Source organism: Phyllopteryx taeniolatus, chromosome 5, assembly GCF_024500385.1.
Source record: "Phyllopteryx taeniolatus isolate TA_2022b chromosome 5, UOR_Ptae_1.2, whole genome shotgun sequence".
NCBI lineage: Eukaryota > Metazoa > Chordata > Actinopteri > Syngnathiformes > Syngnathidae > Phyllopteryx > Phyllopteryx taeniolatus.
In genome coordinates, this window is record NC_084506.1 from 22401151 (window position 1) to 22419894 (window position 18744).

The following is an 18744-nucleotide window of genomic DNA, read 5'->3' on the forward strand; positions in this document are numbered from 1 at the left end:
TTCTCCTTTCTTTGAATTTGTATTTAGTATTTGTTTTATTCTTATACAAACTCTTCCTCTACAGAGCTAAGGCAAATGTTACTTTAAGAACGTCTTACATCCAGTACAAGTTGACGCCTTGGCTTTTCCCCGGTCCTCCACCTTCTTAATGGCCGCCTTGATCTCCTGCTGGTCTCCCAGTAGCTGGCGAGCTTTCTCAGGCTTCAACCGCGTGTCCAGCTCCAGCAGTCACGCCGGCGATATCCTCATCCGATATCCCTGTTTGAAATCATATGATTACGTATACAGTGCATCTCCGTCAAGTGTTTGTACTTCTGCTTGAGTATGTGTACATTTGCCACCTGAGTCAGAAGTGCTGAAACACCTGGAAGGGCCCTGCAGCTGTTTCCATAAGCCGCAATCAGCACCGTCCTGCCTTGGCATATCTCGGGGACCACAGTGCTTTCCCAATATGGCAGCAGTCTGTCCGACACCTCCTTCACGCTCTCGGCCCGAGGCAGCTTCTCCTTCTCTACGTCGGACGTGCTGTGTCTGCGATCGGTGTAGATTTCACTGAAGTACGGGTCCGATTCGTCCATGGGAGGCGGCGTGACGTCGTAGCTCCTCCGCCACAGCTTCACATTCTCCTCTCCGTGTTGGGCGGCCATTTCTCCCTGGTTCAAGCCAATCAGGGCTCCGTAGTGACGCTCGTTGAGCCTCCACGACTTCACCACAGGGACCCACTCCTGCCCCATGGCCTCCAGGACCAGCCAGGCCGTCTGGATGGAGCGGGTGAGGATGGAGGTGGACACTATGTCAAACTCCTTCAGGAGCCGGCCACAATCCCGGGCCTCCTTCACGCCGTCCTCGCTCAGCTTCCGGTCCACCCAGCTGCAGAAACGGTTCTCCCGGTTCCACGCCCCCTCCCCATGCCTCAGCAGAAAGAGTTTGTACATGGACATGAGCAGCACCACAAACCTGAACATACACATCAACTTCAAAAAAAGTAAGTTTGAGATCTGAACTCAAGAGGCTAACATGTAATGAATATTCACCACACAGGTGCCAAAAGTACTTGCACTCTGTACTTAAGAAGTACAGATACTTTGTCCAAAAAAGACTGGTAAATATAAGTACAGGTATCTGTTTTCAAAATTGCATGAATGGCCCTTTCCTATCAAGATGGCCGCCTACCTGGCCGTTTGTGGCCTTGGATTGGTCGTGATCAACACGTCTAGTCCCGGGGTCAGATCCGGCCCGCCACATCATTGTATGTCTCTGACGGTTGGCGTTTTTATCAGATCACTGTGAGCTGCTGATATGCATTATTCAGATATAATTGTTTCAAAACTGTAACAGCCCTCCAATGTTTGTTTATCACAGTGAATCGTTTCATTCAGATGAAGTGTTAGGCTCATTGATCGTTTTCTTAGTAAAGTTAAGACCATTCAGGCCTTAATTAAGGGACAGTCTAGAATGCTTAACGTAAAAAAAGTCTAAGGTCGCTTAATGTCTGAAAACTATGATCAATCGTCACCAAAAGTTATGTGGATATCTCTATTTATGCCCCCTTCCATCTCTGAAACTATCAGAATGATAATCCCAATATTTTGGATTTTATGGACGTTAAACCTTTTCCTCTCCAGAGGCGCTCACTATACAGAAAAAGCTTCATATCCATGAAATCCATAATATTGGAGCGGTCGTTCTGATATTTTCAGTTAGGAAAGATTATTCACAAGGCTGAGTCCTACCTAATTTCTATATTAAAAATAATTCAATGTTTTTCTTAAAATTCAAATTTTTTCAGATGTTAAATTTGGAGTAAAATCATCTAAATTATACAAAATACAATATTTCACTCATTTCACTTTTTAAAATAATTGATCGACTGTAATAAATTGACTATTGCAATTTATTGAGATGTACTTGTTTTATGCTGACATGGATGTAAAATGTGGTTTAAATCTTATCTTGGTGGCTCACAGCTTCCTTAAAACCAAAGTATGACTGAAACAAGCAAGTTTTTTTTCCATGTAACGTCTTTATTTGCTTCACAAAAAAACTAATTCACTTTAGATGAGTGACAAACACAACAGTGATTCCTACTTTTTGAGCCTTTTTCCATGGGAATTTAATGCAATTTTGAACATTAAGACAACATGCTACAGAGAATTGGATTATCTTCTGCAGTGGATACTCATTTTGTTGAAAAACAACAGTATATGTACAACAGTGCCTAGCATTTTGAATAATTTGCTACTAAATCCCCACAGGTTATCTATCCCTTTACCAGTGCATACGAAACAGGAGGGCAATAAAAAGTAATACTAAGCAGTCGAGCAAAATAGCAGCAGATTCCTTTACATTCAATGACAAGATAGTGCTGTTGGAAGACGTAGTACTTGCTGACTCGGGAGTGCCTTTTAGCATTTTATAACAGTACATAAATCGAATAAGTGCACCAAAACAATGTTTTGAATACCGTAACAATACAACCATTGAATACCTCAAGCATTTGGGATAGGGTATCTTTGAAAAAGGAATCTTCAATTCCTGAAATGTTTGAAGGATGTCCCGTGAAATCATTTCAAATCAACCAGGATTCTTGCTTGGACGTCGAAAAATAATTCCCGACTATGCAGTGCAAGTGAGTCACAGTCTATGTGGTAATAAGTCATACAGTATTTTGTAATGCAAAACAGGTTTCCTCGCCGAGGACATTTATTTACTCAGCTGTGATATCACCTTTGTTTTTTTTTCGGGGGTTGGGGGTAGCAAAAGGGAGGTGTCACAACCTTAACACTGATGCCAACACACAAGGAACACACAAGGAATAAAACAAAATAATGTAACATAAAACAAGTTGACGTGTTTTAAAACTGAAGCACCGTATTTTAGCTAGAATGAATACATTATTTAGTAAACAAGCCACATCAGGGTGGTCAATTTGGAGACAATATGAACTGACAACTCCCTTGCCACAGTGGTAGGTCAGATACACATTAACTTCACATTAAGACTTTCTCCTCTCTTTCAATTTATTTTAAGTAGCTATCAGGATTTTGTTTCATTCTCATATCAACAATGAGTTATCCTGTACCCGCTAAGGCTAACGTTACTTTAAGAATGTCTTATGTCCAGATCAAGTTGACGCCTTGGCTTTTCCCTGATCCTCCACCTTCTTAATGGCTGCCTGGATTTTCTGCTGATCTCCCAGTAGCTGGCGAGCCTTCACGGGCTTCAGCTGTGCATCCAGCTCCAGCAGCACGGGAATTCCCGTCGGCAAAGTCACGCTGGCGATATCGTCATCCGAAATCCCTGTTGGGATCATATCAACAGGAATGTTGAAGCGAGCCAAACTAGACTTAAGGGCAGTTTCCCGCCGAATAGACAATAATGGTTCAGTTCATTACCTGCACAAGTGAATGACATAATAAATATGAAGCTGTACCTAATATTAGACTTCACACCGATCTGATGGGCTTGATCGGTATTGGCTGATAATTAGAATTTTATGCTGATCGGCTTTAATGTCATAATTCGCGGATCCAATCAATGACCGCAAAAGACATTTACTCCACGTCGCCATCGCGTATGAATCCCAAAGTTTAGTTTAGTTTTAGCCTTGTTACACGTCTTGTGACATAGTACTGTAACTATCTGACGTCCAATAAAGTTTTTTTGCAATCTTGTCGGTGAAAAATATTTTAGCGGTGTGGGACTTTTTTGCGGCATCTCAGACAGACAACACGTAAATCATTTGTAATCTGTGCAAAACTGAAGTACCTCGCGGCGGAACGTCATCTAAATGCTTCAACACAACAAATTTGATCAGGCACCTAAAGAATATATGCCGCGTTCAAGCAACGCAGCATGGAAAAAGAAACGCACAGCCAAACGGACGCAAACTCTGGACAACACCCGTCCATATACTGTAGCCGGCCGGGATAGTGAGAAAGTTAGAGTTGGCATGTCATTAACAGTATTTGTTAAAGTAATTTAATTGCAATAAAGTTATTTAATTATAGTAATTTAGCACCCATTATTTCTGTCTCAAGTAATGTTTGTTTGACCTGACTGAACTTTAAACTTGAATGCCCCCTAGAGGTCATTGATGTTTTACCATTTGTCTAAAATGCTAGAGAATACTCAGTATACAGTACACAAGTATATAAAGTCATTTATATAGACACATTGCTCCATCTTGTGATCGGATCGGTGATCAGTTATCGGTTTCTCAAAAATCCTGATCATGTAAAGCCTATCTAATATTCTGCCTTTATAACTGGAACGACCATCCTAATGCTCAGTTTTGATTGACAATGTCAGAAATGTATTTAGTTTACCAAGTAGTGAAACCCTGTTAAATTCTGCTGCTCCTTCTGAGCTCGCCAAACAGTCAAATACATAATGAGAACACTTGCAAGGAGCTGCTGTAAGCCACAACTTGAGTTACGAGCTTGGTCACGGAACAAATGAAAACTCAAAAGTCAAGGTTTCACTGTACTTCATAAACTGAGGAACCCCCAGTAAATGTAAAGTAAGTGAGTGGCCTATGGCCTTCAAGTACAGTATTATCAAAGGTCAATGTGGGTGTTCAATGTAACCTAAGATAAGTGGCCTTTTGGAGCAGGTTCAAGCTTCCATTTCTGGCACAATGCGACACTTGACGAGCACAATCATGTGGGAGCTGCTGCTCAATGAATCAATGAATGAATAAATGACACGAAGATAAAGGCTGAAGGCCTCATTTACCACGATACAAAATGGCGGGCGCTATTGTGTGTTCATCCACTCCGCCAGATTGGGGTTCGGTGGTGGTTTTGAACCTGCCTTTTAGATGCGGTACTTAATGACACAAAATCAGTCACCACAATATTGTCTCAGTTTTGATAAATCACATTGCACAAGCTAGATTAATAGACAGTGGTGCTTTGAGATACAAGTAAACCGAGCTGTGACTTTTTCAAGATACAAGGCACTGTTCGGACGATTTTTCCTGGTCGCAGTAAAATCAACTCGCTTAACGACAACCAAAAGTTGAACAATTATTTAAAAAAAAAAAAAGAGGCTTCAAGCGGTTTATTGCCACTCCTCGTTGAGGTTTACTAATAAACAAAACAAAATATTCAATAGCCATTGACAGGCTAACGAATAACATCAGTATTGCAGTGATATCAGATGGGCTTGACATGAACTTTTTGCTCACCAGCCACTGTGGCTAGTGGTTTCCCAGAGTTACTAGCCACTCAGCATTTCACGAGCCACAGTCTTGTTGTTGAATAATAGAGGTCATACGCAACAAACCTCTGCATTTGGTAAAACAAATCAAAGCACTGGCTTCCAGGTCAGGTGACTGGCGGAGCCCTATGGGGGCAGGCATTAACGTCAAGCTGTGGCTATAACCCTGTAAGCAATGGATATTTGTACACGAACAATGGAACAACACATGTAGGCAGACAATATAACAATACTGACAAACATATATTCTTTATCCCTTGTGAAAAATAACTAATATTGCTGCAGCTTACTGTGTCAGTTGTGAAACTCTTCTTCGTGTGTGTCACTATGTCTGTATTATACTGCTCTTTGGTGGCCAAGGTGCCCACACCAGAGGGAGCAGCACGATATCCACTGAATTGAAGAACAAAATGTGGCAAAAAACTGTTTAATTCTTTACATTGTATTTCATTATGGCATTACTGTATGTTTTTATAAAGGACAATACTATGGAGTGCTATTTCCCTTATTACAAAACACACTACAACATTTTCTATTGTGTTTTGGGAAGACGAACAGATTATTGGCATTTTTATTTATTTCAATGGAGAAAGATGAGATGATATGAGTGTTTAGAGTTACGAATGTGGTCACAGAACAAATTAAACTCTTATCTCAAGGCACTGCTGTATTTGCATCTACTCCTCCCAGTATTTTGCGTCAGAAGTGCTGCGTACCTTCCAGGTGTTTCAGCAGGGCCCTGCAGCTGTTTCCATGAGCCGCAATCAGCACCGTCCTGCCTTGGCGAATCTCGGGGATTACAGTGCTTTCCCAATATGGCAGCAGTCTCTCCAACACCTCCTTCAGGCTCTCGGCTCGAGGCAGCTTTTCCTTCTCTACGTCGCACGTGCTGTATCTGCGATCGGTGTAGATTTCGCTGAAGTACGGGTGCGATTCATCTATGGCAGGCGGCGTGACGTCGTAGCTCCTCCGCCACAGCTTCACCTTCTCCTCCCCGTGTTGGGCGGCCATTTCTGCCCGGTTCAAGCCAATCAGGGCTCCGTAGTGACGCTCGTTGAGCCTCCACGACTTCACCACGGGGACCCACTCCTGCCCCATGGCCTCCAGGACCAGCCAGGCCGTCTGGATGGAGCGACTGAGGATGGAGGTGAACGCTATGTCGAACTTGTAGCCCAGCTCCTTCAGGAGCCGGCCACAATCCCGGGCCTCCTTTACACCGTCCTCGCTCAGCTTCTGGTCCACCCAGCTGCAGAAACGGTTCTCGCGGTTCCACGCCCCCTCCCCATGCCTCAGCAGAAAGAGTTTGTACATCGATATCAGCAGCACCACAATCCTGAACATACACATCAAGTTCAAATGAGGACGCTAGTTATAAATAATAAATGAACACAACTGGAAAGCAACACGGTGAACAACTGGTTAACGAGGGTTTTTCTCGGTTCAGGCGTTTCTATATGTAATTTGCCTGTTCTCCCTGTGCCTATATGGGTTTCCACCTTCTCCAACTTCCTGCCATATTCCAAAAACATGCATGTTAGGTTCTTTGATGGGTCTAAATAAGGGGTGTCAAACTCATTGTAGTTAAGGGGCCACATGTATCTTAATTTCTGGATGTGAGCTAATGTGAGGTGTGAATATTTGTTTATCTATAAAATCCTTGCGACTGGCCGGTGAGGCAGGGTACACCCTGTTCTGGTCACCGGCCAATCGCAAGGCATATATAGAAAACAACCATTCACACCAATGGACATAGTAGTCTTTAATGAACCCAACATGCATGGTTTGGTTATGTGGCTGGAAGCCAGAGTACCGGGAGGAAACCCGCACAAGCAAGGCGAGAACATGCAAACCTGAGATTCGATCCCCAAATTTCATGTGCCAACCACTTGTTCACTGTGCTGCCCCAATGCGAACAAATTTATTTCAATTTTAGTTTATTTGTTCCTATTACCTTCAAGTTAAGGAATTATATTTTTCCAGTTACTATGCCTCATTGTTATAGCCCAAACAGCAAGGTTGCCCATTTCTAACTAGTCATAATCTGTTAATTTATTTTTATATCTGGTGGAAGGCTTTAAAAAAATAAACAAATAAAATTTAAAAAAAATCCCGATAATTTGCAAGCCAAACTCAATTTATGTGCAATCTTAATAAAGGTTAAGGTTGATCTCAGGAGACTGGAAGTTACCCCCCACAGTATTACTGTACTATTATTAGCATTACTATATGAGGCAATGAAGCAAGCTTCCCCAGTAATCACGCATGTCCTAACATGCATCGAAGAAGTTATTTGACGTATTGCTCCATGATCGGATTAGTGTAGTTATCAGACACTTTATTTACCACGACAAACATGGCTGCTAGCACCCCGATATTAGGCACCCCAGCGTCGAAGCAGCATAACAAGCAGCCAGTCGGAAGCGTTTACACATAAATATCATGTACCAGTTTTGTGTGCAAGTCGGCTTACCCTATGTGGCTTTTAAATGCGGTGGGAAGGTAGCAGCGACGATGTTGATAATATTTAGCCCGGCCATGAAAGCGTTCGCATGATCGACAGCTTGCCTGTCCAATCCGAATAGCGGAGCCCCCAATCATCCGCAACGTCATGCCCATATTTGGAGGGGAATAACGCCCAGTAATTCGCCACAGAGGGAGATGAGGAGGACGGCGCCAACAACAGAAAGTCTTTTTTTTTTTTTTTTAAATAAAAATGGCTGGCAAACCTCATTTAAGACTTTTTTTTGTCGAACTAACTTCCTGGTTTTCAAGGTTATATTTTGCTAGTGATTTTTTTTTCATTTAAGTTTAACCGTTGGCATTATTAAAGTAAAACTGGAGGGAAGTAACAAAATAAAAATACTGTACTTCGTAATTTACGTGCTGTTCTGTTTCAGAATAAGTGCTGAAAACATCTGCAAAGACTAAGAACAATGTAGTAACAAATTGTTGCGCTATAGCGTTAAATAGTTTTTCACCATCTCCATTTGTCAGGATTTTTGGGCGGGGCTAAAAACAAGACTAAGTACATACTTGGGCTTTCTGGCATTAGTAGGTCCTCCCCCCACTATGTAAGTACTCGCAATTGAGCGTTAGTAATAATAATTTGGCCCATGTCTTCCACTACAGAATTCCACATACAGTAGCTGCTCGCGGGCTTGTTGACTGGCGTTGGGTCCATCCGATACTCCATAGCCTCGCTCCATGCGTCGTGGGTCGATCCACACGAGAGAGACACTTCAGAGAAACTGTTTATTTACGTTCGATAGCCCACAAGCTAGCAAGCTAACTAGCCCAGCGGTGGGGTCGTCTCATACATCAGCGCTTCGCTCTGTGTTGTTGTAAAGTTAAGTTGTAAACTTCACTGTTTAACTCAGTGGCACACATTATAAAGCATGTAGCTGACTACGATACAGACTTTTTGAGCACAAACTGTCAGAACCTATTTGATTGACAGCTGAAAAATGAGTGGCGTGTTTCACACCGCATTCAGACGGTCACGTCCACAGCATTCCACAGCCTGGAAGTGGGCTCAGTTTTCATGATTGTGGAGCCTCATTTTAGATATACTTTTTTTGTCTTTTTATTGAACTTTTTTTAAACTTAGCAATAATCTCTGTTGTGTGTCAAATTTATAAGACATTTTATTTTCACTTGACAGGGCCTTTAAGTAGATTTTTCAGGTATCTGTACTTTTACATTTTTTTGGTCTGATTTTTGTATTTTACTCCCTGCATTTGAAAACAGGTATCTTTATAGATATCTCTTTACATTCTACTCCATACGCTTTCAAAATAAGCCTGTTACTTATTCCACTGCCAGCTGTTGTATGGCAAGCAGATTCAACATTTAAAAGTAAAATACTTTATTAAGTCTTTTTTTTTCTCACACTTTAGACTGATTTGCATGGTGAAAGGACATGCATGGAGTGGGGTTCTTCTCTTCTTGACCCTGTGTTTGCGGTTCCGGCATTTGTGGGGGCGGGACTTTCTTTACTCCTTCCCGATCTCGGGGAACGATTTTAAAAAATTTTAAATATACATTTTCACCAAGTTGATTCAAAAATAGAAGTGATGGAAATTCAGACATAGTTAACATGATCACTAAAGGACTGGCAAAATAACTGACTTTTCTGTTGCTCAGATTAATGGCACAGATGTGCTCCTTTGACGGTGACATGAATGGTGTGCTGTCGTTTACTAGCAGGGTTAGCCATTATGTTTTGCAAAATTACTCAAAGACAACCCAGCCAAACATTTTATTCATACTTGTGAGAAAATACCTTTCACAAACCCGATGATGGTGTTGTTTCCCAATCTGTCCCTTTAAAGGGGGCTACGACGCCACCAGGCAGTCTTGCATTTTTCTCTTTATCACTATTTACAAAATCCAGTCAATTTTATATTCTTTCCCACAGGTTGCACCTGATTAATTTTTTTTAGATTTATTTTTGTAAAAGAAATGGGGAAAAAACTGCAATAATGGACTGTCCACATATGTAAAATTGCAACTAAATCTTGATTTAAAACCAGTATTCATCTGAAAAATATGCCTTTTTGTATTGTTTTTTTGCACTTAAAAATATATATATTTTTTTAGTTAACTCACTCTTGTTCTCATTGGCTCAAATGTCCCTTAATATTTACATTAGTGACAGTAATGGATTTTTTCCCCAACATTTCTTAGGTTACAATTCAAAACACAACTTTAAAACAAGCATGACACAATTATTCACCTTTTTATGATTACATCATCAGGACTTAGATATTGCATGAAGTGCACGTTTGTATTTAACATGATATTCTGTACTCACTGCTATTAAAAACTACACATTTATGATTCAAATGTCATAAGATTCAGATGTCACCCTTACATTGTTATGACATTCTTCTTATTGAGAATGATCATACAGATGATGTTTTCACTATTTTCCTTCACAGGTTTGCCCGATTAGTAAAAGTGTTTTTCAAAAAATGAGCGACAGTCACTCGGCCCATTGGCTTCATCCAAGTCTGATGGAAAATGTCTTCCCAAAGATGACGAGACCGACGTCTACTGGCCGGCATTGAACAGTTTCATTCTGCCCTCCATACCCGTACCCATGGCATCCACGTTCTTACGCCAGTCTGTCACTTCCTCTTTCTGTGGGGTAAAAAAATTGTTTTTAAAATCAAATAATCGAATTTGTATGATATTCTGATATTGTGTGTTCATAATTAATGTAAATGTGGGGCAACAATTTTCTTTTTCAGTTTTCATTAATTTTGACCGTCTCAAACGGTGTCCAGACATATAGATAATCGGGCTAAATTTGAGTATTTTACCCTCCTTTCCGATCTAAGTCAGCAAAGGCCTGATTGTCGGCTATCTCTAAGAGATTATCCTGAGCGATTGTCCTGTGATGTGGGATGTCTTAAAAGAGGCCAGCAAGCCTTGCACTTGCACGAAAACCACCACTTGCACTCCAGTGCAAGTCTACGAAAATAGAGCCCATAGTCTCCGCGGCCCCACACAGAAGTAAAGTTTTCAAACTTTTAAAGTGTCAAATTTGCATGACGCATGGCAGAAACAACAGTGTGTGACTCGCAGTCAGAAGAGGCCCAACACTGTTTACCTTACAGACCAAGAAAATGAAAAGCTATACCATGCACTATGTGTATGCCTAAAAATGATGACATTTCAGCCTACAAGAACTCCACTTCAGTTTTTTTTCTCTCTATCACTACTTACTCTTGCTCAAGTAATTATTTGGAGGACATTACACTTTTACTTAAAGTGAACTCCGATTGCAATGACATGTTTGGTATATATGATCTCTTTCGACTTGCATAATATACCAATAAGATACAACTTTTGATCATCTTTTCCAGATTTATATATTTTTACAAATCGTAATTTCAACATAGGCCGCCATTGTTTTTTTGTCGCAGTGCATTCTGGGTAGTGACGTCAAATGGGGATGTGCCCGACGCCTGAACGCTGTTCAGCCATTTCAGTTTGAGCCAGAGTGTGATCAGCGAAAGGAGAGTGAGGAAGACACAAGCAATGAGGTTGACTATGACGGGTGTGAAGAAACTCTAGTTGGTCATATTCAGTGGTGTATTTGTAGCTCCTGCTAAAGTGGGCTGATCGAGGTACGTGGCCACCGACTGCTGTCTTTTGTGTCTTTCTGCTCGGCTTTCGCTTGTCACACATGGCCGTTTAGTCTCCTTGTGAGGAAAAAATAAAAAGAAAGAATCTGGGCTGAAGTGACGAGATCTTTCAGCAGCTCAACTCTTCCGACCGCATCCTCCCACCGTTTCCTCAACTTTCTCTCTTTGGGAAAGCTATGAATGCTTACCTCCATTTTTGCATTCCGTCCTGATTGGAAATTGCATCCAAAAGTGGTGCAGTATGGCACTTTTAACTCTTTTCGCTGACGATAAGTTGTTCGCAAGTGGCTAGCTTAGCTCCGCACAGAGTCATCATTCCCAGAATGCTTTGCACATGGCGGCGATAGTGTATCGAAATATGGTCTAAAAAAAAATATATTTTTTAAATTTATAGGAATAAATTATAAATATATACCACTGTATTTCAGTAGTAGAGGTCAGTAGTTGTAAAATGAAATGTATTTGTCATTTCAATCGGAGCTCACTTTAAGTCACAATACGCTAAAGCACAGGTGTCAAACTCAAGGCCTTGGGGCCAAATCTGGCCCGCCAAGTCATTTCATGTGGCCCGCTAAAGCAAATCATCTCTGTCCACTTCCATGATTATTGCTCAAATTCTCCTAAAATAATAACAATAAATAGCGTTGAGACATTGCAAGCATTTTCTGTTTATGGTAACTGGAACAACAGTTGAACAAACTATTATTCTTGACTTCTGATTTCAAAACTAGGTATCCATCAATTTGTTCAGATGTTTGAAATCAGTATGTTTATAAAACCCAAATGGCAAAGACAATCTCTCACCTTCTCCTCCTCTTTCTTCACAGTCTTGAGGTTAGCCTTGAAGTCCACAGACTCTTTGACTTTGGCACCCAGCAGCGCTCCCAACATGGCGTCTGCAGACACCCTCACCCTCTTCAGGTTCGGCCTCTTCATTTTGCCCTTCAGCTCGTAGATCTTCTGAGACAGGTCCCGCAACTTTTTTTTTTCATTCATACCACCACAAGAAAAGACAGTTGCTTACTTGTCATAACGTTCATATTTCAGAAATAATCAGGTACACACTCATACTGATCAGTTTGTGAGTTAGAACTCTGTGGTTAAATATTCAAATGAATGGTGTATTGTCAAGGCTTTGTAATACTGTCTAAATTGGATCGAGGAGTCTCCAATTTGAGCATTAAAATCACAAGAAATTGCGGAAAATGTGCTGTAAATTGCTATTAAGAGTGCTGACAACAAACGTGCCAGAATGGCCTTCGATTGGTTTATACCATTGATACCATAGGCAGATACCATTGAAAATAAAACTAGAACACATACCTCTATATCATTTTTGGCCACCTTTAAAGCAATGTCATAACGATCCTCATCAACGACATCAATCTTCTGGTGTAGCTCTTTGCAAAGATTCTGTAGACATAAACGTAAAGTACTATATTGGAAGTGTTTAATCTCATCAAATGGCAATGACCTATGGGGTCCCTCAAGGGTCAGTTCTTGGACCCCTCCTGTTCAGCCTGTATATGCTACCCTTTGGTCAAATTCTTCAGAAGTTTAATTTTGACTATCATAGCTATGCAGATGACACAGTTATATCTAGCAGTGTCTCCTGATGACTACAGTTCAATTGAGGTGTTGTGTCACTGTCTAAAACAGATAAATAACTGGATGAGCCAAAATGTTCTTCAATTAAACCACAACAAAACTGAGATAACTGTTTTTGGCAATAAAGAAAAGAGGATTGCTGTTAGTAAATACCTGGAGTCACTCTCTTTAAAAACCAAAGAGTCCAAAACCTTGGTGTACTGATAGATTCAGACCTGACTTTCAACAGTCATATCAAATCAATTACTAAAACTGCCTTCTTCCATCTGAAGAACATATCCAGAATGAAGGCTTGCATGTAACAAGCAGACCAGGAGAAGCTCATCCAAGTAGACTTGACTATTGTAATGGTCTTCTGACTGGACTCCCCCAAAAGAGCATTAAACAGCTGCAACTAATTCAGAATGTTGCAGCTCGGGTCCTGACCAGAACAAAGAGGGCAGAGCATATTACGCCAAGTCTTTACACTGCCTCCCAGTCAGCTTTAGAATAGATTTTAAAGTTCTGCTACTGGTCTATAAATCACTAAATGGTTTAGGTCCTGAATACATGAAATAATTGCTAATGGAATATAAACCCAGTAGGGCTCTGAGACTCAGATCAAATAGTGGAGCACAGAGTCCAAAGCAAACATGGTGACCAGCATTTAGCTATTATGCTGCACACAAATGAAATAAGTTGCCAACAGAAGTGACGTCAGCCCCAAGTGTGAAGATTTTAAGTCCAGGTTAAAAACTATTTTTCTCATGCTTTTTTTGAGCATTTTCACTTTCAAATGATATTTCTTGCACTGTACACTGTTTTAATTGTACTTTTTTTCTCTGTTTGTTTTAAATGTTTCTAAGCTGGTTTTTTTTCTTTGTTTTTAAATGCTTTTAATCATGTAAAGCACATTGAGTTACCTTGCGTATGAAATGCGCTACAGAAATAAATTTGCTTTGCTTTGCTATATATGTTATATACGGTACGGTTAGACCATTGTTTTTAATGTTGACAACACACCTGCAGTTCCTGTGTAGACAGGTTGGACATCTGGAGTTCCGGAACTTTCTCAGTCAGGGTTCTCTCCCGTTCGTCTCGTCTTACTTGCTTGTCATTCTCCAGCATCACCGTGGCCTTCTTCATCATTTTGGTCTGATTGCACAGAATTTTGTACAAAGATGACACCCCAGCCAGCAATGACATAACTTGAGTAAATTAGTATAGGAAGAAAAGGTGGCATACCTTCAAAAATAGTCTGCGAGATGCAGAGATTTTTGGTCTCTGGAAAACGAAACGGCGAATATATTCAGATTTTTTTGGGGCAGCAAATTTTCAATATACAACACTTTAGATTCATAATTTAAGTTAGTGTGAGGAAAACCATAACCAAGTGAGCCAATGAGATTTTTTAACTTCTGTCAAGTTGAGAGCATGTCATTTAAATTACACAGCTACAGTAATTAATTTTGGAACAATAAAGACAATTGATCATATTTGTAGTTTGTAATATTACCTATTAGCTTACTCTATCACCATAATTTCAGATTTAGCATTTTTGATGATGCAAATTATTTTTTGATACTAAATTTTACTTACCGAAGGCCTGAGCATGTAAGCAGAAGGTGACATTGATTCATAGTGAGAGAGTAGAGGCAACATTTTGTTAATGATACTTATTTAAACATTCACAGTTCAAATGTGAGTAATGTTACAATGAAGCTGAAATGTACTCACGCCTCAGACATAGTGACAGCTCTTCTTGTGTCTCCCTCTGTCAGGAGAGAATGGAAAATAAACATCTCATTTTTAGACAAAGTATGACTTTGTTTTGAGGTCAAACTACGCATTGAAACAGCATTTATTAAAATAAGACAATACCTGGTCAAGATCAGACAAATATGGTTGATATCACACATATTCTACAAACGTCACATAATAGCATTTTCTTCTTACCTTACACAATATGCGACAAAATTTCTCGCCGGCTGCTTTTTCTGAGATGAGAAAGAAGGGCACAAAGAGGCTGGATATATAGATTCCAGCGCCCTTGTGAGTGGCTCTCCAAAATAGACACTCTGTCCTCACCATTCTTGCCCGGCGTCTTGTATGAGGTGTGAAAATGTCCACCTGTGAGACTTTCTTTTGGGCCTCCTTATGGGCTGATAGGAGGTCCAGTGACACACGGTGGGGTTGAAATGAATGAATCATTCCCAAGTTGCTCGACTGCTATCTATGTGTTTTAACAAATGATCCCATGGGAAATAATGTAAAGTGAATTAATTAATTCCAGGCTCAAAACTGTCATAAAATTATTATTAACTGTACAGGGAATGTAACATTTGAACAATCATAACTGTAATGCAACTGTAAATAAATCAATTAACTGTGGTATAATAAAACTGGGGTAAAGTAAAACTGCTCACATTTTGAAGACACCCATAATGTTGAGGAAACAGGAAGGCATTTACAGAGCGATACTGTCACCTCGTGGCATTTTGTAGGTACTGCTGGAATGAATAAAGCCTTGTGATAGTTCAGGCCCGATCCCGAGGCAGGACGAAGGCCTTCTTGGAATTGGTGTTTATTACTATTCTTCCGACGATTTAATGACCTTTTGGGGGGCTTCAGCATTCAGCATTATACCATAGAGCAGGTGTGTCAAACTAATTTTTGTTGTGGGCCACATTGTAGTCAAGGTTTCCCTCAGAGGGCCGTTGACTGTGAAACCATATAAATGTTTAGTCACCTCATTATTACATACACACAACAAATTGATGGATACCTAGTTTTGAAATCAGAAGTCAAGGATAATAGTTTGTTCAACTATTGTTCAAGTTAAACAGAAAATGTTCAAGTTAAACAGAAAATGCTTGCAATGTCTCAACGCTACTATTTATTGTTATTATTTTATGAGAATTTGAGCAATAATCATGGAAGCTGACACAGATGATTTGCTTTTGCGGGCCACATGAAGTGACTTGGCAGGCCAGATTTGGCCCCCGGGCCTTGAGTTTGACACCTGTGCTATAGAGAGATACCACTGTTCCACTGATACATTGATGCCATAGATACAGTCGATATCGTTGATACAAATCAATAGATGTTGTAGATACCATTAATGCCACAGTGAGATACCATTGATATCACAGATGGATCCCATTGATGCCATGGATACATAAAGATACCAATGGATAGATACCGTTGATGCCAACGGTAGATCAAATTGATACCACAGATTTATAGATCGATTGCTTAATGGATTAACGGATCTCATACTCGACATACCCTACACATTGACTACACTGGATGCCATTGATGCATTGTTAGCATAGATAGAAACCACCGATAAAATGTATAACATTGATTCATAGAGAGATACCATTGATATTATAGATAGATTGGGTCGATAGTTTGATTGATACCATAGGTATAACATACAGACATAACCAAGTGTAGAGTGTGTATTCTGGTGAAAATGTACATATAGCTGGAGACTGAAACACGACCACCCAAAAGTCACTGAGTGCCCTGGAAAGTTAGGAAAAAATAAAATAAAATTGGTGGACAGGTCTATCATACCTGGACACATGGCAAACCCTCAAGTACCCATGGATGAAATTGACCTGGAGGTCAGAAATATTGGTTTGAAGCAGACATTTTCAGAAGATTCAAGGACTCGTACTTTAAAGAACCAACAACTATTTGCCCAAATGAATCCCGATTGGAAGCAGGTATCGCAGATGTAGATCTTTCTTTTTTTTTGACCCGATCCTGACTTTTTGGGCTTTTTTTTTTTTTTTTTTATTTTCAGGAAAAAAATAGTTGAAAAAAAGTCATGGCAATAATAATGAGCGTGAATTATTCGCTGATTTAGCAATTCCGGGTCAGCCCCTATCCCTTGCAAATAGCGGGGGCCCACTTTACAGTACATATTCCACTTTTCATGTACAGTACATTTTTTACATATATGAAATATTGTGAATACAGTGGACCCCCGCTATTTGCGGGGGATAGGGACCGAGCCTGACCACAAATAATTGATGCTCGTCATAGCTTTCCAAGTACCACCATGATATGACCGTCACTAAAATATAGTAGCATAGTGGGCTGAAGTGTTCATCTAAAACGAGGCAGAGGTTTTATTCCTAAAAGGTATATTCACTATTATTGTTAGGCCACTGTAACTTTGCACAGTTTGAACATGAGCACTACGCATAAATATAGGAAAATACAGTAAAAACTGTACTTAAATAACAATTCAAATGAAATATATTGCACATAAAAGTCAAATAAAAATTGTACCTAAATAAACCTAAACCAAAAGAAACACTTCTTAAAAATTAAATGCAAACAATTGAGCCTCAAAGTTAAGTACAACTGAACTGAACTCAGGCACTGTCTCTCTCGCATACCACAACTTTGAGAATCACTGCTGTTCTGTTATGTATGTAAAATAAGAGCAAAAAACACATGGTGTGCTTACAGTATATTTGGTGGTTTAAATGAAAGCTCATGCTCCCACCACGAGGCTGCAGTGAAGAACTACAGTACAGTGCTGAACACCATCATTTGACAGTAAAACCAAGACTTATCACATCTTAAAGAACAAGGAGAGGTGCCAGTCAGTGGTTGACAGTTGGTAAACTGACCCTGTATCAGTATGTGTCGTTGTTTTTTTGTTGCATGGGAGTCAAATATGCAGTCAGTCAAAGGGCCTTGGCTCTGACTTCGCCCTCACATAAAAAACATCGGTAGGGGACTATATTAAACGAGAATAGTAAGAGTATGCGCTTAGAGTATGTCAGATATATAACTGAAACTCCATACACACCTTAAGCTTCACCAGCATGACTTCAGGAGCATCTACTTTTAGTGACTGTGAAGCTTTGTAATATACAGTATGTAAATATAACATTAATATTATAATGCAATTTTAAAGCAGTAGTGGTTCCATGCTTAAACTGTTGCCATCATAAAACCCTTGTTAAGTACAAACAATATTTTTGTTTACATTTTTTTTTTGCAGTTGTAGAGGTTTTGAAAATTGGTTTGTCACTGCTTGATAAAGATAAATTAAACTGAAATACAATAAAACTACTCAAACATGGCAGGCATGCTACATGAAGACACTACATTTGGCCTGGAAAATTGTATATATTACTATAATTTAATGCACTTTTGGTTAGGACACATTAAGTATTTTCAGGCTCAAACAATTGCCATTATAAAACCCAAATTGAGAGTACAGATGGTATTTTAAGTAATAAAAAGTTTTAAAAGTCATATAAGTGTTAAAAAAAATTATATATAACAGATATAATGAAGCAAAATTAAACAAAAGTATAACTCCTCCAACATAACAGACATACAACATTAAATTTGGCCTGGAAAATTATATTTTGCCATAATTTTAAAGCAGTTCGGGTTAGGACACATTGATGTTTTCGTCCTAGACTCAAACGTTTTATCATAAAACCATTATTAAAAGTACAGATAATGTTTTTAGTGAAATTGTGACATTTTTGTCAAGTGTAATAAATAGTACAACATAAATAAATTTTTAAAAATGAAGTAAAACTACTCCAACATGGCATACATGCTACATAAAAACACTCAATTTGGTCTCGAATTTTCATATCATTTTTAAAGTAGTTTTGGTTAGGACACATTCATTACAAATCAAGTAACCCACAGATACTTGTCTTTCATTCCAATTAAATAGACATTTTGTATAAAATTCTACTCAATTAATTTAATTAACTCTACATAAAAAAAGGCA

General features: G+C 39.5%; 3 protein-coding genes across 3 annotated transcripts; all 3 read right to left on the reverse strand.

Moving 5' to 3' along the window:
* Window positions 1-196: 196 nt before the first annotated feature.
* Window positions 197-941, reverse strand: LOC133477980 (bisphosphoglycerate mutase-like). The gene is made up of 2 exons (XM_061773430.1): window positions 365-941; window positions 197-258 (listed from the first exon to the last, which is right to left on the reverse strand). Exons 1-2 carry the CDS (start codon window positions 939-941, stop codon window positions 197-199), a joined length of 639 nt encoding a protein of 212 aa, XP_061629414.1.
* Window positions 942-2003: 1062 nt separating this feature from the next.
* Window positions 2004-7832, reverse strand: bpgm (2,3-bisphosphoglycerate mutase). The gene is made up of 3 exons (XM_061774032.1): window positions 7694-7832; window positions 5940-6556; window positions 2004-3300 (listed from the first exon to the last, which is right to left on the reverse strand). Exons 1-3 carry the CDS (start codon window positions 7819-7821, stop codon window positions 3125-3127), a joined length of 921 nt encoding a protein of 306 aa, XP_061630016.1. The 5' UTR covers window positions 7822-7832; the 3' UTR covers window positions 2004-3124.
* A 2110-nt stretch (window positions 7833-9942) lies between these two features.
* On the reverse strand, window positions 9943-18726 carry LOC133478140 (troponin I, slow skeletal muscle-like). Its single transcript, XM_061773837.1, has 7 exons — window positions 14919-18726; window positions 14562-14736; window positions 14208-14246; window positions 13986-14117; window positions 12699-12788; window positions 12180-12353; window positions 9943-10365 (listed from the first exon to the last, which is right to left on the reverse strand). Exons 2-7 carry the CDS (start codon window positions 14622-14624, stop codon window positions 10276-10278), a joined length of 588 nt encoding a protein of 195 aa, XP_061629821.1. The 5' UTR covers window positions 14625-14736; window positions 14919-18726; the 3' UTR covers window positions 9943-10275.
* Between the last annotated feature and the right edge of the window lie 18 nt (window positions 18727-18744).